This window comes from Cajanus cajan, chromosome 2 (genome assembly GCF_000230855.2).
Source record: "Cajanus cajan strain Asha chromosome 2, NIPB_CcT2T_4, whole genome shotgun sequence".
NCBI classification, from domain to species: domain Eukaryota; kingdom Viridiplantae; phylum Streptophyta; class Magnoliopsida; order Fabales; family Fabaceae; genus Cajanus; species Cajanus cajan.
The window spans coordinates 79,852,987-79,878,781 of NC_138518.1; the positions used below are offsets into that span (position 1 = coordinate 79,852,987).

The 25,795-nt window shown below is 28.2% G+C and overlaps 1 protein-coding gene across 2 annotated transcripts; it reads left to right on the plus strand.

Moving 5' to 3' along the window:
• The first annotated feature begins 2,886 nt into the window (after positions 1–2,886).
• On the plus strand, positions 2,887–5,623 carry LOC109816370 (DNA-directed RNA polymerase subunit beta). Of its 2 annotated transcripts, XM_020381359.3 has the most exons (5): positions 2,887–3,072; positions 3,245–3,848; positions 4,128–4,181; positions 4,303–4,487; positions 5,041–5,623. In XM_020381359.3, exons 2-5 carry the CDS (start codon positions 3,272–3,274, stop codon positions 5,128–5,130), a joined length of 906 nt encoding a protein of 301 aa, XP_020236948.1. In that variant the 5' UTR covers positions 2,887–3,072; positions 3,245–3,271; the 3' UTR covers positions 5,131–5,623. The 2 variants fall into 2 exon arrangements, with proteins under 2 accessions (XP_020236948.1, XP_082925383.1); XM_083069257.1 differs by having other exon boundaries at positions 2,887–3,848.
• Positions 5,624–25,795: the final 20,172 nt, after the last annotated feature.

Sequence of the window (25,795 nt, forward strand, 5' to 3'; positions counted from 1 at the left end):
GATGGAAGTACAATCTAAAAAAATTGTGAAATATTAATTAAAAATATTAAATATTCATTTGATCGTATTTTTAAGAATGGATGACAAATATTTTAATTTATTTTCATTATAAAAGTCATTCTTGTGAAAAATTATAAAATTTTTATTAATAATATTACCATGACAATATATATGTGTTTGCGTACACGTGTGTGAAAGAGGGAAAATTATGTATTATGAGAAGTCATTTTTATCTAAGAATGATAATACTTAATTTCAACCCTAAAATTATAATAAATAACTTAAATTAAAAAATTATAAATTAAGTTACCGCATATTACCACCATCACAATTGCCTTTATTGTTGTTGTTGACATTAGTGCTATTTGAATCATCATTATCATTACCATCGTCATTGTATCATCATTGTTGCCTCCACCATTGGCGAGTGTCAATGATGGTGATAATGGTAGTGATGATGTTTCATATAATATCTCATAATTATTAATATAAATGGTACTTCTTTTTGTCACAAAATAACTAAACTCCTACATTATTTTATACATACAAGAAAAAAAAACTAATAGGTACCTCTTTCGTCGTATAATGACAACAATTTTAAAATTTAGAAAAGGACAATATTTAGTTATAATTCTTATGATTAGTGTTATTCTCTAATTAAATTTAAAGTTTTATCTTGATAATTGAGTGATTTACTTAACCTGAAGTGTGTAAATCACAACAATTATCTTTCTTTTCCCTTATTTATAGTAATGTCAACCTTTTTTAGCATGAATTAGTTGGTTTTGCAGTTCTTGTAAACCCTTAGAAGTTCTAGACAAAATATCATGAGTGAAACTCTTTTTGTAGAAAAATGAGAATGAAGAACGTGGTGGGCTCCAACACTTAATGATCAATAAAAAGAAAAGGAGTGACTCACTTGAATTTTTGCTTTGTGAGTCAATCTAGTCGTTGAGTGAAATTGTCAAATGGGAAAACAAAGTCATAGAAGTTTTCTCTTGTTGAGCGAGACATAGACGTTAAGTGAGAAACCCTTATAAGCAAATGAGATGTTTCCTCACTCAGCGAGACATTGTGGTATTTGAGTGGAAATTAGTGGACAGTTGGATATTTGAGACAAAGAGAAGATTCTTTTTTAGACAAACTGGGGGATTTGAGAACATCATTGAATACATTGTTGGCAAGACCCCTAATGACCGGAAGAATCCTAGAGCTTCAGTTCTTCATCTTTGCCATTTCTTCTTCAATTTTTGTGTTTCCCATGACTATGAGTAGCTAGTTTTTCTTTCATTGGAATTAAGTATAACTAGATGAACCTCATCTATTAACTTTGCTTCATTGATCGATGTTTTTATTCCATTATTTAGTGTTTTGTTTTTCTCTTAATGCTCTATTGATTATTATTACCTTGAGTTTATGATTTTACTTAAATAGTCATTGAGAAATGCTTCTTGAGTTATGTACGAGCCAAGAGAGACCCATTGAATATTTTGTTTAAGGACAAAAATGAGTTCAATGGACATTTTATATATATCCATGCTTATGATACTTATATTTCTCTCAATTTAGTTGAATGATGGGTGATTTGGGTGAAATACATGATTTCAAGCTACTAAGGGACAACAGTTTGGAGATTCCATTGATAATGTTGAGTAATGGTGTAAAATATTATTGAAAACCCTTTATTAAACTAATACATAATGGTGAACTAGTAAAATTCAATCTCAATGGTCCTTTCCATTAAATTCTCTTAATATTTTGGTGTCAACTATTTGATAAAATTTCCAAAAACATTTTTACATTTAATTGCATCGCTTTATTGTGTTTAAGTTTATTTATGCAAAAACCAACATCAACAAACTAAAATTTTATTCGGTTGAGCTATAGTATAATGTATTGAATTATAATTGTCATATATTGCATAAGTTTATTTGAGAGAAAATCTTATCTCAAAAACATTACACGTGATTTGATACATTTGCCAAAATGATCAACATACATGGGTAATAAGTATTTATATTCAATTAAAACTTCATAAAACTCTAATTTTGATTGAAGAACAACATCAATCATACCTAAAAATTTGTATCTAAGTTTTGTTTTTTGAAAAATGTCCCAAAAAGAATTATGATTTTACTTTTTAATATAATATTAATTAATTTTTTTCTTATTTTATCCTTTAATAAATTATTTAACCACCACAATTAAAAATAATGCATTTATTTGCAGAGTGAGTTATCTTAATAAAATTATATAAAAAAGTTATACATTTATTGTATTCCTTAATCTGTATATAGAAACCTTATAGGTTTGATAGAATAGATAAATTTTTTTTTATTTTATAGAATTAATCTTATAATTAATTTTTTTAATTATAAATAATGCAATACAACAACTATTTTTCAAATATTGTTATGAGATGTATAAATGCAAAAAAGATAATTAAAACTACATTAAAAAATTAACACAACTATTTGAAACTTTTTTTGTTTAACATGATACTTATCACGAGACCAAAAGAGTACACTTATACACCATAGAAAATATTTTTCTTAATATTTAAATATTTTATAACAGGGTTATTTTAAAATAAAAAAAATATTTATTTATTATTATTAATTAAAGAGATAAAAAAAGATTTCAAATAAATTAATAAAAATATAAATATAAAAAATTAAAAATTTAATAATATATTTTATTCATCAAAATTATAATGATAATTTCGTGATTTATACCTAAAATTATATTCATTTTATCTTAAACCTTGTTAGCAGGTAGATCCTAATAAGTTAAAAATTTTATAAATTATAGATTATTTTTATAATTAGAATAAATAAGAATGAGAAAATGAAAAGGTTGACAGAGTCACGTGGTTACCAGTAGCAGATATAGCCCTCCTGCGCCGCGCCTGTCGAATTGGGCCGATGTGGGCCTGGAGCTGAGATTGCCATTTGCCGCGCCGTATTTTTCGAAAGGCTCACAATTCAAAGTTGAAAACCCGCTTTTACCCGCCCTTCATTCTTTCCTCCTGCTCTTTCACAACTCATTCACTCACTCTCCCAAATCCATAAGGTCAATTCATCTTAACCATTTCTTTTTTCTTCTCTATATTATTTCTGCTTATTTTCGTTCCTTTATTCCGCCTACTAATAATTGCTACATCCGAAGCCGGTGAACTTAGGGTTTCAAATCCGCAAATTCGCCGATTCCTTTTTGTTTTCTGATTAACATTTTTCCGATTCAGTTAAACATTTGCAAAATCAAATTTTCCATGGGAAGCAAAGATGGGATGTTCAAACCCCGTCCCCATCTGGCCGACGTCACGAATCGTCCGGCGAAAAGGCCGTTTTCTTTAGTTTCCGGCGACGACGGTGGGGCCTCGCTGTTCGCAAAGCAAACGTGCTTTGGGGTAGAAAGTTTAGCTAAAAACAAGAGCCAATTGCAATTCGGAGCACCGGCTCACCTTAACAACGAGGACACTGTCTCGTTACAAGCGAAAGAAAAACGCCCAATTTTGTTGCCGTTTTGCGATGATGCTTCTCAGAAACCCAACGAGGGAAGGGAGGAGCAGAATGCCTTGTTATTGGAGAATTTTAAATTTGGAGAGAATGGTGAAGAAATAGTCCCAACTGATCGTGCTGTTGAAAGTGGCGACAAAGATGTTTGTGCTGTTGATAATTTGGGATCACCCAAGTGTGGGACAGTGCAAATGCCAACAATCTCTGCCTCTCATGATTCTCAATTTCTAGGACTGAAACCGTGCTCGGTACATAAGGGTGACGGTGGTGCGAATTCCGCTACTGATGCTGTGGATATCAAATCTTGCACTTGTAACTTTTGCTCCAAAGGTGGGTACACGTTTAATTGTTGCATTTTTGTTATAATGTTATTCACAGAACTTAAATGCAATTCTATAAGTACTATTCTTCTATCCAAATTTTACCATAATAAAGATTTGCATCAAAGATCAAGATTATTGAGGTGAAACTTTAAATTCTGATTGAAAAACAATATCAGTAATACTTAAGTAGTTGTATCTAAGCTTTTTCTTTCTTTCTTTTTGTTATGGGAAATTTGTGTTTTCTCTTAGCATGTAATAAATGGGTGTTGCTTATGTTGGTCACTAGCTGCTTATATCTGGTCGGATCTCCATTACCAGGATGCCAAGGGAAGGTTAAGTGGTAAGTTCTACTTCTACAGATGATTTTATGGTTTTTGTCTTGCTACATTCTAGTATCATAGTATTTTTCTGCTGCCACTTAGCTTCATTTTTTTTTTAAAAGCGCTCTTCCTTTTTGCTAGCTATAAAGAAGAGTCAGAAAGAAGTGAAAACGATCATTCAGAAAATTTCTGGATTAGAGGATACGGTCGTGCGTGGCCAGCACCAAAGTGAGGAGTCATCAAAGTTAGAATTGTCCCTTGTGAATCAGTGGAAGTCTCTCTTTGTTCAAATGCAAAATATTTATGCTCAAGAAAGTAGCCAGCTTGTGAGTTTCAATGCTATCACTTGCCTAGACTTTGTATTTCGGTCCTACTGGAAATGTTAACTTCCATCGCCATTTCTGTTTCTGAATTGAATTTTCTTTGTTTTTGCACTATCCATTTTCTTTTATGGAGAGTGCATGCTGATCTGGATCTTTCGGCTATCTAAATTTTAACTTTTTGTTGCATATGGTGGCCAGCGTTCGAGGTTTAGAGTGCTAGTTAGCTTGATTGGCTAATTTGTTAATCGTTAGTTATTAATAAGTTCTATACATGGGACATGTATCACACAATGTTATATATCTTCCTCATTTTCTAGTTAGCTTGATTGGCCAATTTATTGTTTTTCTCATTCTTTATTTTCTTTTTGGGCTCAACTATTTTTAGTATAGTCAGCTTCTGTAATAGCCATTTGTTAATATTTTTGGCAATATCTATTTAGTTATTGCTATGCTATGTTGTGACTCGTGAAGGTTTACTTCTCAGTTTGAATGATTTGATTGAATGCTATGTTAATTTTCCCCCCCAACGCATTTAATGATTTGATTTTGCTTTCAGGAATCAAGCTTTGGAACACTAAAAGATTTGAGAGAGAACTGCAAGAACGATCTAGAGTTGAATGATGACAGCCATCGTGAAAATCAATAGTGTTCCAATCTGGGTTTTTTGGTTGTAAGATTGTTTCGCATCAGTTTTTTAGCTTCAAATTTCAATCAATATGCATATGCTCACCTGAGATTTTACCTGTACATTTTTGAGAATTCGGTGTGTATAGAGTACCTGCAAGTATATGTGTACATTTGCCTCATCATCTGTTTCCGCCGACTCTATTATGATCTGAATCAACCTGCTTTGGAGGATAATAACTATTCTGCGTTTTTTTTGGGATGCCCCTGAGGGAACTGAAAGATGATAATGCTGCTTGCTATTCAAAGTTATTTAGCACAGTTTTTTCAATCGAAATACTGGTTCCAATGTATGTTTGGCAACAACGATTTTAGGGGCTTTCTTCAATGATGTGCGACTCTAGCTTGAATAGGAAGAGTTGTGGGTATGTTATTTCGTCTTTGACCGTCTTAAGCTGCGAAACGCATGGAATTTATGGGTCGGCCATATTCAAAAGAAACATTTTATATTAACATTTATATAATTTTTAAAGATTCCTTAACTAAAAAAAGCCACTTTTTACGTTATTAAAAATTTACTTAAAAATTTTTATCTCTAAAAGATATACAAATATAATTATGCTTTCAAAAAATATTTTTATTTTTTATTAAAATATATTATTATTAATTTTAAAAAGTCTCATTTAAGTTTTTTGATCTAGTTAAAATAGAAGGTTGTTATTAGGTTTTGTTGGAATTTTTTATAGTTAAATTTTTCTATTTTAGTCATTATTAATTTCTTTGTTTATTTTGGTTATATGTTTAAGATTGTTAATCCTAAATTATTGAATTTGGAATTTAGTAAAATGAACAATTGTTTTGAAAGATCTCAAGCTAAAATGTGTAATTCAAATATGAATATTTTTACTATGTTTAATAAAATTCAAAACTCTTGGTAGAAGTGAAGAAAAGTTTAGTGATAATGATCTTTTCTGTTTCGATGAATTTTGTCGAGGGTTTCACGAATAATTAGAAACCTAGATAAATTTTTCCTTTTTCACTTATCCTCTATTACTCTAACATTGTTAGCTAGCATTCATCTTTAATAATGTCTCAAATTCTTATCCTATAAAAATGAGTTTTCCGTTTCACATATATTAGTTTCGCGAGTAAAATAAAATACAATAATTAGACTAAATGGGAAGAACTACGTTATTTAAACGTCAATTCAATCATTTTTAAATTAAATTAAAAATTAAATTTTATGTAACTATGTATCTAAACCCTAAACCTTAATTTATAACCGTTATATATCAACTGGAAAAAAAAATATTAATATGATAATTAACTATTAACTAATTATAATATTAACAATGTTAATAATTAAATATAACAAGACTAACTTGTACAACAAAATTAAAATTTAAAGAGTCAAATTTCATAAAAGAAAATCTTTTATGAAATTATCAACCACCTTTATCATTTTTAAAGATCAAATTGGATATTTACGCTGTATACCGTCCATCCGCACCACTTAAAAGGAATTCAATAACTGATGAAGACTTTGGAAGATGCCCAATTAATCATGACTTGACACTTTAGTCTTTTTCTGAACATTGTACATGCTCTTGAGAGCTTCGTTCAACACGTAGACCCTCACCTTAACCACTGACATGCAAATATTTCAAAAGGAAAATAATGTATCCTCCGAAACCGAGCCAAAAAATTATCCAAATAATTGAAAATTTATTATTTTTTAATAAATTTATTAAAAAATAATAATTTTATAATAAATTTATTAAAAAATAATAATTTTTCAATCATTCAGAACGTTTTCGTTTCTATTTTCGGCAGCTGTAACAATGCTCATTTCAAAAAAATCAAACAACTATAATGGTCTAAACTAAATCACTCGAATGTGTCCGAAAAAAAACAAAGTCCCTTCCACGCATCAATGAAAATCAAAGGATAAAAACACCAAGTTACACCCTATACAAAAATAGCCAAGGACACAAATATAGCTTGCTCAACATTTCTTGTCTACGTCTATGCCACAAATATTCATCATTTCAAATAAAATTATAATTATTTTAATAAACATGAGAAAACTCCCTCCATTAAAAGACTCTCCCTTTCATTTGGAGTGGTATATTCTCTCTTTATTAAGACCCCCCCCCCCCCCCTTTTTTTTATAGCAGCACTTAATAGCTCCATTCATGACTGTGATTTAATAAACTTTAATCATCCCACCTCTCTACTTTACCCTCTCATATGATAGTAGACTTCTCAAAGAGTTAAGATATATTCAATTACCTATTGGGATCCATTTCTTAAAATTTTCACTCTCCATCATTAATATTATTAGAAATTTAGACTAATTTCGAAACCAACATAGAACCATTCTTTTAAGAAGCAAAAAAACAACTTATCGACAGAGGAAGAAAGCTTCAGGTAGTCAAGTCAATATACTTGGTGACTAAGCTTTTAAAAGTATTTTGAAGGAACCTTACTTTTTTATTTGTGCTTAATATATTACGCATCATTAAAAATATGTGAAACTCATAAATTGTTTATATCCAACAAGAATTGTTCTCATGAAAGATGAGTTGCTTTCCAGTAAAATCGTATTATAATCTTTTTAGAATTAAGAATCATAAAAATTATGATTATAAGGAATATTTTAGTCGATGATAAATATTTTTAAAATTATTTATACGTGCTATTTGACGATAAAATATTTTTATTTTATTAAATTAGCAAATAAAGAGAGTGAAATATTAATGGAGTAAAATTTTCCTTTTTATTTAAAAAAAACTTAAGATTCTCATCTTTCTATAGAAATAATTTAGTAAAAAATTATGTACTTTCTTTCGTTTTTATTGTAAAACGCTTTAAACTTCATTACATATATTAGTATAAATAGTTATGTTAGTTGATTTTATTGAGTTTATAAAACAAAACTATGATATACCAATTTTACTTTTTTTACATATTATTAAAATTTTCATGAGACGTGTAGGTATTACTTTAAATCAATGTTTATATACCAGTGCTAATATAATTGATAATAAATGACAATTGAAGAGTTCAAAAGGTGAGAGAACATTTATTTATCAAATTTTCTTTTCATTGTCCCACTATAAGAAACTTATTCTATCCAACTATAAGAAACTTATTCTCATGCTATCCAGCTATAATAAAAAATAAAATCAATGCTTATAAAAATTATAAAGTATCTTATAAAAAAAACTATTGTTTCTTTCATAATTATAGTTTATTATAAGGAACAAAAGAAGAAAAAATATTCTTAAGAAATGTTTCTAAGTAATAGTATTTCTTAAATAATAAATCACATTATAAATTAACATTCTCAACTTCAAATTCTTAAAAAATTGAAAATTTTCATAATAACAAATGCCCAAACAATTAATATAAAATTTGACTCTTATAATGTAAACAAGAGTACAATAAATAATTTCAATTATGAATAAGAAAATAAATTCACATTCTATTATATATTAATATTTTAAAGTTTATACATGTAAATATTAATCAGTAATATTTTATTAATAACGGAGTTTATTTGCTTTATAAAAAGTTTGACCATTACACACGAAATTGCAAAAAATTATTTACAATAACAGTAATGAAATTTAAATTCGTTTTACTTAACAAATAACTCGAATAATTCACTATAAGCCCAATCCTAATGCCATCAAATAACTCGAACAATTCACCATTCAACCTGGTGTTAATTTGCCAACAAACTTATAGGTTGAACCCTACTTCTCGTGGCTTGTTCTTCCCTTGCTTCAAAGCTTCGTGGAAAAATGCATCTCGAGCATTGAATACTAAATATTTGATACCTCATCCTCTTTCTCTCGAGGCCTTTTTTTCTTGTATGAGATCAAGGCCTGATTGAATACAGCTTTTCAAGGGTTTAATCGACATTTATGGAGCTAAAAAAAAGGGTCAAACTGATATTTGATTATTGGACCATGTAAAAATTTAAAAATAAAATTTTTTTTGCCCATTTTAATAGAGATACGGACTTGCCATAAAGCCGACATCAAAAAAGGAAAGCATAAAGTACACGAGGCCCAACAATTGTAATTTACTCTTTTTGTTGATTTATTTCTTCTATTTTGGTCTTTTTTTAATTCACTTTTAATTTTTAATAAGTATTTTTATATAATATTTATGTCTTAATTTACACACACACATATAGATATATAATTTTTTATTATTATTTTAAATAAATTATCTTCACTAACTGTAAGTTCGTTCCAGACTAAAAATACTACATCCCATCCCAATGCTACACTCTATGTTGATAAAGTATTAATGGTAAAGCTTTCTCCAAAGATCAAGAGGAAATATGCTGTTAACCGTCACTTTTATATCTATAAATTATCTTTTGCCTATAACAAAATTCGGCCATGAGCTTATGACTTACGGGTATTTTTTTTATTTTTATTTTATAATTTAATCTTATACTTGTATTAAAAACTTCATGAGTTGTAGTAGTCTTATACTTGTATTAGGTTTTGAAATTTTATTCGTGACTTGACACATATTGTTTTAATATAGATTGACATTGTCCAATATTAATTATGACATGTCTAGAAAATAAAGGTTTGTAGGTCAATGATGCAAGTTTTACATGCTCTTTGCCAGACTTGACTCAATTGATTTAATGCTATAAATTATATCTTGGGTGCCATTATATTCTCATGTAAGTGAATATTATCTTTTTTAATCAAATCTTACTATTATGCTTTGATTGAATAAGAAAAATAAAGCAGAGAAAACATGTTTACAGATATAACATCTTCGTTTTTTTTAAAAATAAATTTCGTTTATAATTATCTAAACTGACGTTTCAATTGTTTAATGGGTGTGATGAGTTGATAAAGAACAATTTATCCAAATGATTAGACAATATTATCTAAACACCCACATAGCCCATAATTGAACAAGCACAATGTCAGGGAAATATAAAATTAATGCACATTAAACGTTTGTTTATTTAGGATTAGTTTAGGTAGAGATGACTTCGTCTTGGTGTGGGAGTGCTCTACCTCTAGGCACCTACTTCCCATTTATTTATTGGGTCTATGCATGAAACTAAAATAGAAACATCCCCCAACCAAGGCCCATGGCCCATGTGATTAACTCCTCATTGTATTTTTAATCCATAAGTTCTCCTATGTTTGGAAGCATCTCAAAAGAAGAAGTGTTGAAGAAAACTGTGAGGATATTAGAAATCATACATCCATTAGTGCTATAATCAAAATAGAATATATATATATATATATATATATATATATATATATATAAAAGAATATTCTTTATGCTATATATAAAATTTATAAGGTGTGATTAGACTCAATTTCACATCATGCATTTGCAAATAACTTGAATTAGTAAAATTTTCCTTCATCAAACTCCTCAAAGAATTAGATGGTAGAGTGACATCTTCCATTTTATTTCATTTGTTGACTTTCAATTTCTTTTCATTATGTGCCATTTTCCTCCAACTTCCTAGAAATTTTAAAAGTTTCCTTTATTTGCTCCAACCAAATAGAGCTTAATAATTGGTAAAGACTTGGAAATATAATTTAAAAAATGCTCATTATTAGCACTTAATGGAGATAAATTATTATAAATGATCGATTTCAATGTTGACAATTTAGAAGATCCAAAATTATAAGTTAGATAATTTATTAACATCATTATTTGTTAACGAGGACTGAATATGATTCAAGTCGACATGTAATTATATATAGTTGAAGATTTTTTTTTTAAAAGAGGAAATAGGAAGAATAATTGTTCCTATTCTGGCAATTTAATGTTTATACTTTATCGTGTGTAATAGAAGAAAATAAATTTAAATCCAAACTAAAAAATGGAGTCTAAATAGTATGATGGTCAACGAAGAGTGCATAGACTCTAACTTTGGTGTAGCCTTGAATATTTCATGAAACATTAATGGGGCTTTTTGCTTTGCAGTATATTTCTCATTCGTGTGAATTTGTAAGTGGGAATATTACTTGGTATAATATTTATTAAAAAAAACGAAATATTTTCCTTCAAAATTGATTCTCAAATACTACTTACCAGATATTTCTAAACTTTCCTTCATGAAGGGGAGGGGTTTATTATGCTCTTATGACATGAAAATATTTTTTACATGTGAAGGTATATTAGTCGTAATACTTTTTCGTCATAGCTTTCTAATTTTTTAATTTTTATTTCTTAACTAGTATCCTTAACCTAATTTGCTATTATTTATAAAAAAACATTAATTTATATATATTATTAGTATAAAATAGATTTTGCTATTGTCTTCTAATACCGTCTTGTCATGTATTATTTGATAATTAAATTTGACATTTTAGGTATTATTAGATATAGTTAATAATATGATAATATTATTAAATAAAAATATTTTTTATGCTTACATGTTGTCATAATTAAAATTATTTTTTTCATGTGAATGATTTCTAATTTTTATATATAATATGATTTTATATAAAGCATGGTTATCAACTATCAAGACAATTGAAGACTAAAATTAGTGGGGACTACCCAATATATATTATTTTTCCATAATTAAAAAAAAAACATTTGTTGTCCTGCATGCACTAAGTGACTTTGCATTTCTTTGAATTAAATAAGTAGTTATAGGTTTGATTAGTCGATAAAAGAGTTGGGGATTTGGCATTTTCTGTTAGAAAAGCTCTTTCATTGGGCTGATATATTATCTGGCACACATGTCAAGGTCGCTTTCTCTGCCTTATTCTTAAAAACAAATGTCGTTGTCAGCTTCGCAAAATTGTGGTAGACGACGCACATGATAATGAAATGGTTTTATGAATGTATCAAAAAAGAAATTAAAAAAAAAAAAAAAAAAGTTGTGAAGAGTGCAATAGGGAAGGAATGGACTTGCATCTCATGACAACTTGAGTTTGGTTTTTGTTCTTCGTAGAACTAAAACATATTATGATGTGAAGTTTTTATAAAATTAATAAAATAATTTTAGACTTTTATGAAAATTAAAATAGATTTTCTTTTACTTTAATAATATTCAAATTCTATTTATTAAGGAAAAATATATCTTAATTATGTTGAGGTCAATCCTGAGAAAATTTTGTCTGATATTATATTTTTGAATATTTTTTTAGTCTAGAAGTTTGTTGTCTTGAATTCCGAGATGCAATTGACCTAATTTTTTCGTAAAGATAAATTTGCGAACTGCTAAAGTGTGAGATATTTATAATATGTTTTGATAAATTTTCTATATAAGTATTTATGAAAGAAAAAAAGTAGATGTTTTGATAAATTAAAATTAGAAATTAATTTATAAATTAATTTGTGAAAGTTTTTTTTTTTCATATTTACTTCTTTAATATGTAGGAATTATAATGATAATGATATGAAAAAAAATATTTATATTAATTTGTTCGTAAAAATGAAAAAAAATAATAATTTGCGAATAAATAGAAAATAAGTATATTCTTTATATTCAATCTTTTGAGATTTGAAAGTGAATATTTTATTACTATTCTTATAAGCCATCTTAGAAAACTTATAAAAATATAGGTAAAAAGTCTTATGAATTGAGATTTTTATAAACTCTCCTAGACTTCATAAAATAAATTTAAATAAGTTATTTTAAATATAGGTTTTAATTTGTTTTCTTCTTTTTCTTATAAGTAATTATGTGGTATTATTAGAGTATCTCTAATGGTAATTTTTTATAATTTATTAAGGTTTTATTTTAATTTAAATAGATCTATCATGTCACATCGTTTAGTCAACGCACACTATATATATATATATATATATATATATATTAAAATTTTTGTTAATATATATATATATATATATTATATATTACAATTTTTGTTCTAATAGAAGGATCTTATAAATAACAACCTATAGTTTTATAATTTTTTATTTATATTTTATTTTATTTGACAATTTAAAAAATTAATGTAATTATTATAATTAAATATAATAGATAATATTTTAACATATATAAAAATTAATAACAAAATTTAAAAATTAATTTAATGTGTATAAAAATTATTAAATATTTAAAATAAAGAAATTACATGATCATGAGAAATATATAATAATAATGGGTGACTAGTTTTTGATTCGTGAATCGTGAGTAATGAAGAGGTAATAATGCATTACTCCGAACCCAAAATTTTTTCTCCCTTTTTCTGACCGAAAACTCTTTCCTTCTTTTGTCCTACAGTTAATCTGCTTGACTAAGTTGAAGATTCAAGGTTTGTAATTGAGAATCTTAGTTAGTGAAAGTTGTACAGTGACTCAAAGTTCTTCTTCTTCTTTTTCTTCTTCTTTTTCTCCTTTTTCTCTTGTGCTTAGAGTTGAGTTAAGGGAAACTTCATGTTTGATAATTTGTTGTATTTTGTTGGTTGTTGTTATTAAATTCATCTATTTGTTGGTTGTCATGAGGATAGAGAATCGTCTCTACCTAGATTGATGTTGGGTGTGAATTGAGTAGAGGTCCTCTGTAATATCCCAAATTTTATTAAATAAAATAGGTTATTTTGATTTTAAATATTTAGTTTATCATATTTTTATATACGTATTTTACTATTTATATATACGTATTTTACTATTCACATATACGTATTTACGTATTTATAAATAGTAAATATATTATTATTTTAATGAATAGTAATTTCCAAAAACAAGAACGTAAGCACTTACGTTTGTTTCAAATTATTATATTATTTTTTTAATGAATAGTAATCCTAATATAATATTATTTTATGAATAGTAATCCTAATATAATATTATATAAATAGTACTTTTCAATTGTTATAAATAGGAAGCTGGAGGTTTTGAAGAATCATACGGCCGAAGTAGAAATTTAGAAGAAAAAAAAAAAAAAAATAGAGAGAGAGAGAAAGTAAGAGGGAAAGAGAGGGAATTCAAAAGAGGAGGTTCTGCTCAAGTTGTAGCTCTTGTTTATCTAGGTAAGGGGGAGGAGAACCTTATCTTTTTAAAATTTTATATACTATTATGTATATTTATTTATGTCATTTACTTGATTATATTTATTTAGTGGGGTGTTCCTAACCTCATTATTGTTATATTTATTCAGTGAGGTGTTACTAACTTCATCTAACTCCTTAACTTTTAATTACCCTGTTTATTTATTTATGTTATTTCTATTATTTAGTGGGGTGACCCTAACCTCACTATATTTATATATTTATTCAGTGAGGTGTTCCTAACCTCATCTAACTACTTAACTTTTAATTACTATATTATTGTTATAATTATTCAGTGAGGTGTTCTTAACCTCATTTAACTACTTAACTTTTAATTACAATGTTTATTTATGTTATTATTATATTTATTCAGTGAGGTGTTCCTAACCTCATCTAACTACTTAACTTTTAATTATTATATTTATTTATTTACGTTATTATTTAGTGGGGTGTTTCTAACCTCATATATTTGTTTAACCTTTAATTACTATTACTTATTCTATGATTATTCTTATCTATAATAATTATTAATATATTCACATTTTATATTGTTTAATTATTTTATAATAATTGTCATTGTCATTTAATTAATTAGTGCTCTTAATATATTTTATTTAAATTTGTGTTATTTAATTAAAGCTTAAATAATGATTATTCTTAAATCTATTTTGAGTAATTTTTTTTATGATTAATATAATTTGTTAAAATATCTTTTACTCATTTTAAAGATAATTAATACTCTATGGCCATAGACGATAAAGTTTGAATTATTTGTAGCTGGAGGTTTAACCTTGGGGATTTAAATGAGTAAGAAATGGAGGTGAAATAATTTTTGGTTGGTGTTATAATGATGCTCATTTATCCTGACTAGTCACTACAAGTATAATTCAAATTTTATTGTATCAAGAAAATCTAATATTTAATCTGTATAAATATATATTTATATATATATATATATGTTAAAATTTTATACATAAATAATTATGTTTATTCGTTCGAATTATTGTATTTATTGGATATTGTTCTTACTCCTTTCTTTTCTTTGTTTTTTTTTAATTAAATATATTATAAATAGATGGATCAACTTGAGATTCCAGATCATTTTGCTGTTATTGTTACTGTTGTCCTACATGGAAGAAAATTGGAATACGGAGGCTATTTGATGGATCTGTTATAACTTTACTTGTCAATCATATTATTTTAATTGTAATTTTCTTTCCGTTATGAATATATATATTGTATTAATAGAGTAAGGAAAATGAATAATGTGTAAAATAATACGTTATTCTAAATATTTTAGAACGATATGTTATGTATTAAATTCACAAGATATTCTTTTCTTTACTTTTATTTTTATTAAATAAATATATAGATATTGTTAATGATATAATTATAAAATATTATAAAATTTTATAATTTTATATTGTATAATTTGGGTATTAGAATTAGGCGTTACATTTAATGGTATCAAAGCAACGTTCCATGTGTAACTTGGGGAAATGTGCTAACCATGTTTCTATTATAAGCTAATCTATAAAATTACAGATGGCAGGAAGAAGGAATACCGAACTAACAGAGGCTGTACAAGCTATTAGGGACATGGCTGCCGCCTTGTTAAGGAATCAACCACCAGGAAGAACAGGAGAGTCACAAGGACTTGTAGAATTCAGAAGCAATAACCCTTCCCAATTTGATGGAGGATACAATCCTGAAAAAGCTGAATTATGGATTAAAGAAATAGAAAAAATATTTCGAGCTATGAACTGTCCTGACAACCAAAAAGTAAATTATGCAGTATTTATGTTAGTAGGAGAAGCAGAATATTGGTGGGATAGTACCAGGAGATTATTAGAAGGAGGGGGAATAATCATTACATGGGAAGTATTTAAAACCAAATTTTTTGAAAAATATTTTCCTAATGATGTTAGGAGGGCTAAAGAAATAGAATTTATGCAGTTAAAACAAGGGAATATGACAGTGGGAGAATATGCTTCTAAGTTTGAGGAATTGGGAAAATACTCTACTTTCTTTTATCACCCTGATGAGAGGATGAAGTGTATTAAATTCGAGGATGGACTTAGATCAGAATTAAGAAAGGCAGTAGGGATATTGGAAATCTCTGATTTTCCCACATTAATACACAAGTGTCGATTTTTGGAAGGTTTTGATCATAATAAGGATAATAGACCAAAATCTTTTGGCCCTCAATTTAGTAAGAAAAGGGATAATGAAAGAAAACCTTATGTTCGACCACAATGGAAACCCCAATCTTCTCAATTTGCAGGAAATTCCAGTAGGTCCATTAATAATCAAGCCAAGTGTTTTAAGTGTGGACAGGGTCATTATACTAAAGATTGTCATCTCAAAGGACCTGTTTGTTTCAAGTGTGGAAAGCCTGGTCATGTATTTTCTGAGTGTGGACAACCAAAGACGCACGTGAATATTTCCGGATCCAAACCAAGACCTTCTACAACTGGAAGAGTTTACACCATGACCGGAACTGAAGCTGCTCAAAACAACGATCTAATACAAGGTAAATGTTTCATTAAAGGCAAAACTTTAAATGTACTGTATGATTCAGGCGCAACTCATTCTTTTATCTCCAATAATTGTGTTCAATACCTCCAATTACCAATTTCTTCTTTAGAGAATAATTTGATTGTTTCAACCCCTACAAACAAATCTGTAATTGCCAATAAGGTTTGTTCAGACTGTCCTATTTTTATTGGCGATAAAAAATTTCTTGTAAATTTGATCTGCTTACCTTTATCACAATTAGATGTGATTTTAGGTATGAACTGGTTATCTTCCAACCACGTTCTTCTTAATTGTGCAGAAAAGTCTATAATATTTTCTGATCCTAAGGACCTATCGATTTCATTATCGAAACCAATAAACAAGTTTCCTTGGGGTAAAGTTCAAGGATATTTAATCTTATCCTCTATGGAAGCTAAAGAGGAAGTCAACTTGAAAGATATAGCTGTCGTTCAAAATTTTCCTGAAGTCTTTCCTAATGATATTCCTGGTTTGCCACCTGACAGAGAGATTGAATTTTCGATTGATTTAATACCTGGAACTGGACCAATTTCAATGGCACCCTATAGGATGTCACCTTCTGAATTAGCTGAGTTGAAGAAACAATTAGAGGAGTTACTTGAAAAACAATTCATACGCCCTAGTGTATCACCTTGGGGGGCTCCTGTTTTGTTAGTCAAAAAGAAAGATGGAAGCTTTAGACTGTGTGTGGACTATCGGCAATTAAATAAGTTTACCATAAAGAATAAATACCCTCTTCCTAGGATAGATGATTTGATGGATCAATTAAAAGGAGCCACTGTATTTTCTAAGATAGATCTAAGATCAGGATACCATCAAATCAAAGTGAAAGCTGAAGACATACAGAAAACTGCATTTAGAACAAGGTATGGTCATTATGAATATCAAGTAATGCCTTTTGGAGTAACCAATGCACCTGCAGTGTTCATGGATTATATGAATAGGATTTTTCGTCCGTATTTAGACCATTTTGTGGTGGTCTTTATAGATGATATCCTCATATATTCTCGAACTCATGAAGAGCATGAAGAACACCTTCAAACTGTTCTCCAAATCCTGAAAGACAAACAACTGTATGCCAAACTTTCTAAGTGTGAATTTTGGTTAGAGGAGGTTAAGTTTTTAGGACATGTGATTTCCAAAGATGGAGTGTCTGTGGATCCATCTAAGGTAGAAGCAGTTCTACTATGGGAACCTCCAAAGACGGTAACAGAAATCCGTAGTTTTTTGGGTTTGGCAGGATATTACAGGAGATTCATTGAGGGATTTTCTAAAATAGCTATGCCTTTAACTCAACTCACCAAGAAAGGACAACCCTTTGAGTGGACAGAAAAATGTGAGAATAGTTTTCAGGAGCTTAAGAAAAGATTAACTACTGCACCAGTCTTAGCCTTACCCAATCCTAATGGACAATTTGTCATATTTTGTGATGCCTCAAAAATGGGATTAGGGTGTGTTCTTATGCAAGATAGAAGGGTAGTAGCATATGCTTCTAGACAATTGAGAGCTCATGAAAGGAATTACCCAACCCATGATCTAGAATTAGCTGCCATTGTTTTTGCACTCAAAATATGGAGACATTATGTGTATGGTGGTAAGTTTGATGTTTTTAGTGATCATAAAAGTTTAAAATATTTGTTTGATCAAAAGGAACTGAATATGAGACAAAGAAGGTGGATGGAATTTTTGAAAGATTATGATTTTGAATTACATTACCATCCAGGGAAAGCCAATGTTGTGGCTGATGCACTGAGTAGAAAATCCTTACATGTCTCCTCATTAATGATTCAAGAGATGAATTTGATAGAAAAATTTAGAGACATGAGTTTATCAACTACGGTAAGTCAAGATAAAATACAATTGCATGCGGTTCAAATTACTAGTGACTTACATGGACAAATTGGTGAGGCTCAGGTAGTTGATAAATTCATTCAGAAGAAAAAGAGGTTGATAAGTCAAAAGGATGGTGAAAAGTTCGATTTAGATCAAAGAGGAGTTTTGAGATTTAATAATAGGATATGTGTACCAAATGATTCAGAAATTAAGAAAATAATTTTAGGTGAGGCACATAAGAGCAAGCTGAGCATACACCCTGGGGCAACAAAGATGTATCAAGATCTCAAAAGAATGTTTTGGTGGCCCAAAATGAAAAAGGAAATAGCACAATATGTGGCTACATGTTTGATTTGTCAAAAAGCTAAGATAGAACACCAAAAGCCAGCAGGAATGTTACAACCCTTAGATATACCTGAATGGAAATGGGACAGTATAGCAATGGATTTTGTAGTTGGTTTACCACGAACAATTCATAAGTTTGATTCCATATGGGTTATTGTGGATAGACTAACAAAATCTGCTCATTTCTTACCCATCAACATTAGGTATTCTCTAGAAAAATTGACTGAACTGTATATAAGAGAGATTGTAAGGTTGCATGGGGTACCATCTAGCATAATATCTGATAGGGATCCTAGATTCACTTCTAGATTTTGGGGAAGTTTACATCAAGCATTAGGAACTAAGCTTCGTCTTAGCTCTGCATATCATCCTCAAACAGATGGACAATCAGAAAGAACCATACAATCCCTAGAAGATTTATTGAGAGCTTGTGTGCTAGAGAATTCTGGTAGTTGGGACAAATACTTGCCTCTGATTGAATTCACTTATAACAACAGTTTCCATTCTAGCATAGGTATGGCACCCTATGAAGCTTTATATGGAAGAAGGTGTAGAACTCCTTTGTGCTGGTTTGAGACAGGAGAGAATTTAATCTTGGGTCCTGAATTGGTGCAACAAACCACGGAAAAGATCAAAATGATTCAAGAAAAATTGAGAATGACTCAAAGCAGACAAAAAAGTTATGCTGATAAAAGAAGACGACCTCTTGAATTCCAGGAAGGTGATCATGTATTTTTGAAAGTTACACCAACAGCTGGTATTGGTAGGGTAATGAAATCAAAGAAACTCACTCCTCGATTTATTGGTCCTTATCAAATCCTTAGAAAAATAGGTCCTGTTGCTTACCAAATTTCTCTACCACCTTTTCTTTCTAATCTCCATAATGTTTTCCATGTGTCTCAGTTAAGAAAATATATTTCTGACCCTTCTCATATAATAATGCCTGATACAGTACAATTAAAGGATAACCTTACATTTGAAACAATGCCTGTACAGATCGTAGACAGGAGGATCAAGCAGTTAAGAGGCAAACAGATTGCATTGGTAAAAGTCATTTGGAATAAAGACACTGGAGATGCTACTTGGGAACTCGAAGAAGAAGTTAGAAAAAATTATCCTTATCTATTTTAAGCAATAAAAAATTTCGAGGACGAAATTTCTGTTAGTAGGGGAGAATTGTAATATCCCAAATTTTATTAAATAAAATAGGTTATTTTGATTTTAAATATTTAGTTTATCATATTTTTATATACGTATTTTACTATTTATATATACGTATTTTACTATTCACATATACGTATTTACGTATTTATAAATAGTAAATATATTATTATTTTAATGAATAGTAATTTCCAAAAACAAGAACGTAAGCACTTACGTTTGTTTCAAATTATTATATTATTTTTTTAATGAATAGTAATCCTAATATAATATTATTTTATGAATAGTAATCCTAATATAATATTATATAAATAGTACTTTTCAATTGTTATAAATAGGAAGCTGGAGGTTTTGAAGAATCATACGGCCGAAGTAGAAATTTAGAAGAAAAAAAAAAAAAAAATAGAGAGAGAGAGAAAGTAAGAGGGAAAGAGAGGGAATTCAAAAGAGGAGGTTCTGCTCAAGTTGTAGCTCTTGTTTATCTAGGTAAGGGGGAGGAGAACCTTATCTTTTTAAAATTTTATATACTATTATGTATATTTATTTATGTCATTTACTTGATTATATTTATTTAGTGGGGTGTTCCTAACCTCATTATTGTTATATTTATTCAGTGAGGTGTTACTAACTTCATCTAACTCCTTAACTTTTAATTACCCTGTTTATTTATTTATGTTATTTCTATTATTTAGTGGGGTGACCCTAACCTCACTATATTTATATATTTATTCAGTGAGGTGTTCCTAACCTCATCTAACTACTTAACTTTTAATTACTATATTATTGTTATAATTATTCAGTGAGGTGTTCTTAACCTCATTTAACTACTTAACTTTTAATTACAATGTTTATTTATGTTATTATTATATTTATTCAGTGAGGTGTTCCTAACCTCATCTAACTACTTAACTTTTAATTATTATATTTATTTATTTACGTTATTATTTAGTGGGGTGTTTCTAACCTCATATATTTGTTTAACCTTTAATTACTATTACTTATTCTATGATTATTCTTATCTATAATAATTATTAATATATTCACATTTTATATTGTTTAATTATTTTATAATAATTGTCATTGTCATTTAATTAATTAGTGCTCTTAATATATTTTATTTAAATTTGTGTTATTTAATTAAAGCTTAAATAATGATTATTCTTAAATCTATTTTGAGTAATTTTTTTTATGATTAATATAATTTGTTAAAATGTCTTTTACTCATTTTAAAGATAATTAATACTCTATGGCCATAGACGATAAAGTTTGAATTATTTGTAGCTGGAGGTTTAACCTTGGGGATTTAAATGAGTAAGAAATGGAGGTGGAATAATTTTTGGTTGGTGTTATAATGATGCTCATTTATCCTGACTAGTCACTACAAGTATAATTCAAATTTTATTGTATCAAGAAAATCTAATATTTAATCTGTATAAATATATATTTATATATATATATATATGTTAAAATTTTATACATAAATAATTATGTTTATTCGTTCGAATTATTGTATTTATTGGATATTGTTCTTACTCCTTTCTTTTCTTTGTTTTTTTTTAATTAAATATATTATAAATAGATGGATCAACTTGAGATTCCAGATCATTTTGCTGTTATTGTTACTGTTGTCCTACATGGAAGAAAATTGGAATACGGAGGCTATTTGATGGATCTGTTATAACTTTACTTGTCAATCATATTATTTTAATTGTAATTTTCTTTCCGTTATGAATATATATATTGTATTAATAGAGTAAGGAAAATGAATAATGTGTAAAATAATACGTTATTCTAAATATTTTAGAACGATATGTTATGTATTAAATTCACAAGATATTCTTTTCTTTACTTTTATTTTTATTAAATAAATATATAGATATTGTTAATGATATAATTATAAAATATTATAAAATTTTATAATTTTATATTGTATAATTTGGGTATTAGAATTAGGCGTTACATCCTCTACTTGATTGGAGTCAAGTGTGAGTTTTTCCACACTGGAAACGAGAAAGTGGGAGGCTCTCTGCCTCGTCCAGGCTGAACACGGGTAGTTTGACCCCTTATCCTAATGACATTGGGCACCTAAGGGATAGCGTCAGGCGCGAGTTGCATGATTATAATGTGATGTTTTAAGTTTTTTTGTGATTGAAAAATGATGATTAAATTGCATGATGAAGTTGGTATGATGTTACTCATTATGTTTTGAGTTGATAGACTATTTGATGATGTTTATGTTGTTAAGTAAGTTGATAGATGATGATGTTGTATAGTTGTATATGATGTTATAGTTGATTAAATTGTTAAGTTGTTAGGCATGTAGTGTAGATACATGTATGTATTAGGATGCATAAAAGTTAGATGAGATTAAAAATTGTTTTAAAAATCAAAATATCCCATGGTATGGATATAAGTTATAGTGCTTCGAGAACTTAATTGAGAACTCCTTAGTAAGTAAGTTAGCTTCTGAATGAATTGTTGTTTTAAGTTGTCTCCGAAAGATTTTATGTGCAATCCATGTGTGATAAGGTCGAGACATACGTGTATAAAGTAATCAATTAAGTAAAGTACAAGGTCAAGGACTTAGTAGTCCCGAATTGAGTATTAGAAGAGCATAATATTTTAAGGATAGTTGGTGGACTAATCTATAAGGGTTTAGTGTTGCAAGTTAATTTCATGGTAGACTCGTACTCAAATTATTTTATGCTTATAAGAATACTAGGTTTCCTAGTTTAAGTAACAAAATCTGACAAATCAAATTAAGTTATATGCATGACATTCTTTAGGCCTAACATTGTTTATACTTGACCTAGTTGTAATAGGCCAAACATTGTGATTTAATAAGTCTAACAACTTAAATTGTCTACCTCTATTATAAGGGTTCTTTGTAGTTGATATGCGTGATGAAGCATTAGATGTTTTACATTTGTTTATGTTGAGTACGTTGATTGAGCTGAAGTTGATAAGTTGTGTTATGTATAAAGTTGTATGCGTTGTATTGATGATATGTTGAAATTGTGTTGTTGAGATAATTGCTATCAATTATATTGTTATGCTGCGTCTTTATATTGTTGTTTTATATTGATTTTTTTCATAAGTTTACATTTCTTTTCCTTGTGATAAGAATTGTAATGCTTAACAAGTCGATTTGTTTAGTTAATAAAGATTATTTCGGTAATGATTTCTTTTGATGTCACTTTTTGTGACTTAATAATTGTATAAATGTTTGGTCAACAATTAAGATTATTTTGTGTACAATTATGTAAGTGATGTATATTTTGTAAGTATAAAAGATATGTATATAACTCCAAAAAAAAATTATGATTTTAATTATTTTATCCTGTGTCTTATAAATTGTATGATGTTCGGATAGTTGTCACAATGATAACCTTAAATTAATTAATTATTGTTTTATCTTACTACTGTATAATTAAATTATAATAAATGTAATAATTTATGGACCGAATACAACAGTATTATTTATTAATAAAATATACCACTTACATTAGCCTTAGTTTATGACCAAGGCTCTTATAACAGCAGAAAAGAACAAGCAGGTCGCATTTTTAGACGTCGCAGTAGTTGGTGCGATTCGAGAGAGTTGTGTTTGCGTTCCTTGAAAGTGATATCCACGTAGGAATCGACGTGTGAACGCGTCAATCAAGGTCCCGCATTCAATGGATCAGGCCCCACAAACGCTGGATTCGAAATTCGAATACAATGTCTACACTGTGCACTCTGATTCTTTTCTAAATTCAATTTCCAATTATCCCTCACTTGAAATATTCATACCTATTATTCTGTGAAAAACGTTAATTACTTTTATGCCGTGATAATTTTTAGCTATTTAATTAGTCACTATAATTAACTTATATCTATACCTTTATACTCCCAACTAAATATCCCTGGTCTCTTCTTTAAGTCTTTTAATAAAGAGTTAATCATCTATACACTATTAGTATAAAAATAACTAATTATATATTTTAATTATACGATATCATTATTAAAAATAAATATATTTATAGTGACATGACACAATTAAAAAATATAATTAATTATCAAAATAAATTTTTTTCACTAATAATATATAAGTAATTAACTCTTTAACTAGACTCTCTGACAAAAATAAATTATGGACTGCATGCATGGCTAAAGGTGCCAGAGTTTTTTTAAGTAACAATATAAGACCTTATGGAATATTTTTAAGATTTTTGTTATAGAATATTATGATTAGGAGATATTACTTTTTGAAAAAATTTAAAACATGTTTATTTAATATATAATATTTTTGAAATTCAAATAATAACAAATAAAAAGGAGAGGTAGCGTAAGTTAAAGTTTGAATTTTAAGATAATTTCATGAAAACTAAATATTTGCCTCTTGTAAAAATTTAAATAAAATAGGAGAATTTATTTTAAAAAACAATATTATTATTTGAAATTTTCTTAAAACTATATTAAATATGAAAATATCAAATTCTATATTTTACCTTTTAAAAAACATTGATATCCACACAATCCGACTCACTTGGTGTCTAAGATAGAGTAATTATTTTAATTTATTGTAATTAGTTATTTATCGTGATAATAAAATATAAAAGTACTTAATTAATTGAAAACGATATATTAGCACTTAAGATATATTAGTCCTATCAATCAACATATGAAAACTTAAATAATTATTATGCAAAATATTTTTAAATTAATTATTTAATAATATATTATATAATTTTAAGAAAAACAACTACAAGAACAAAAAACGACAAGAATAACTTCCCCAAACTTAAGTTAAAGCAATTTTTTCTATCAAATTTGAGTCGAATCGTAATTAAATTTCATATTCAAAAATATATTTAAATGGAAAATATTATTCATACATACATCTTGTTTTTCATTCCATTTTCTCCTTTTATCTGTCTTCACTTTTATCCTATTATTTTATCACGTCTATTTTTTTTTTTTCACCATAACTCACCAAAAAATGGTGTGTATGAATATCATTACTAAATTCAAATAGTTGAAATTATAAAATGCGACATAATTAAATGTATAATGTACTTACATGAAGGAAGTTGGGTGGTGCCTGGTGCCCACGTGCATTTGTCAACGCGTTGACTATAAATAATATTTATTTTTATAGGCATGGTTATTCCCTGTCGTTACATTGAAATTTTTTTTATAAGCAAACAATATTTAAATTATAAGGAGTACAAGGGGTATTCCAACCCGTTACAATAGAGTTCAAAATCAAAGCAAAAATTATAAGATACACAAACCCGGGTTATAATACCAACTAATGTAACTAAAAAAACAATTGAGGACAGAACTGGTAATCCACTTCCATGAACTCAGTTTTATGCTGTCCAACAACTCCTTGCAATCCATAACACCTTGCTGAAAGATAATAATATTCCGATGAAGCCATAGTGACTAGATTACAGACACCCAAACCACTTGAAAACACTGAGAGCGTTTTTTAAATATATCAAGATTCGTCCAATATAGATAGAGAAATTAAAGAATTTGGAAGGACCACCGCAACCTCCAACCAATTAGCAACGGCTAACCAAGTATTAAAAGTCATTGGACACATTAGAAAGAGATGGAGAGGGTCTTCGACAAACAGAGAGCAAAGAGAACATAAATTGTTATCCAACTCCACACCACGTACTTGTAACAATGATTTACACAAGAATGCATTCATGAACACCTGCCAACAGAACACCAAACACTTGATCGGAGCCTTGCATTTCCAAAGACTTTTTATGACTAGATGAA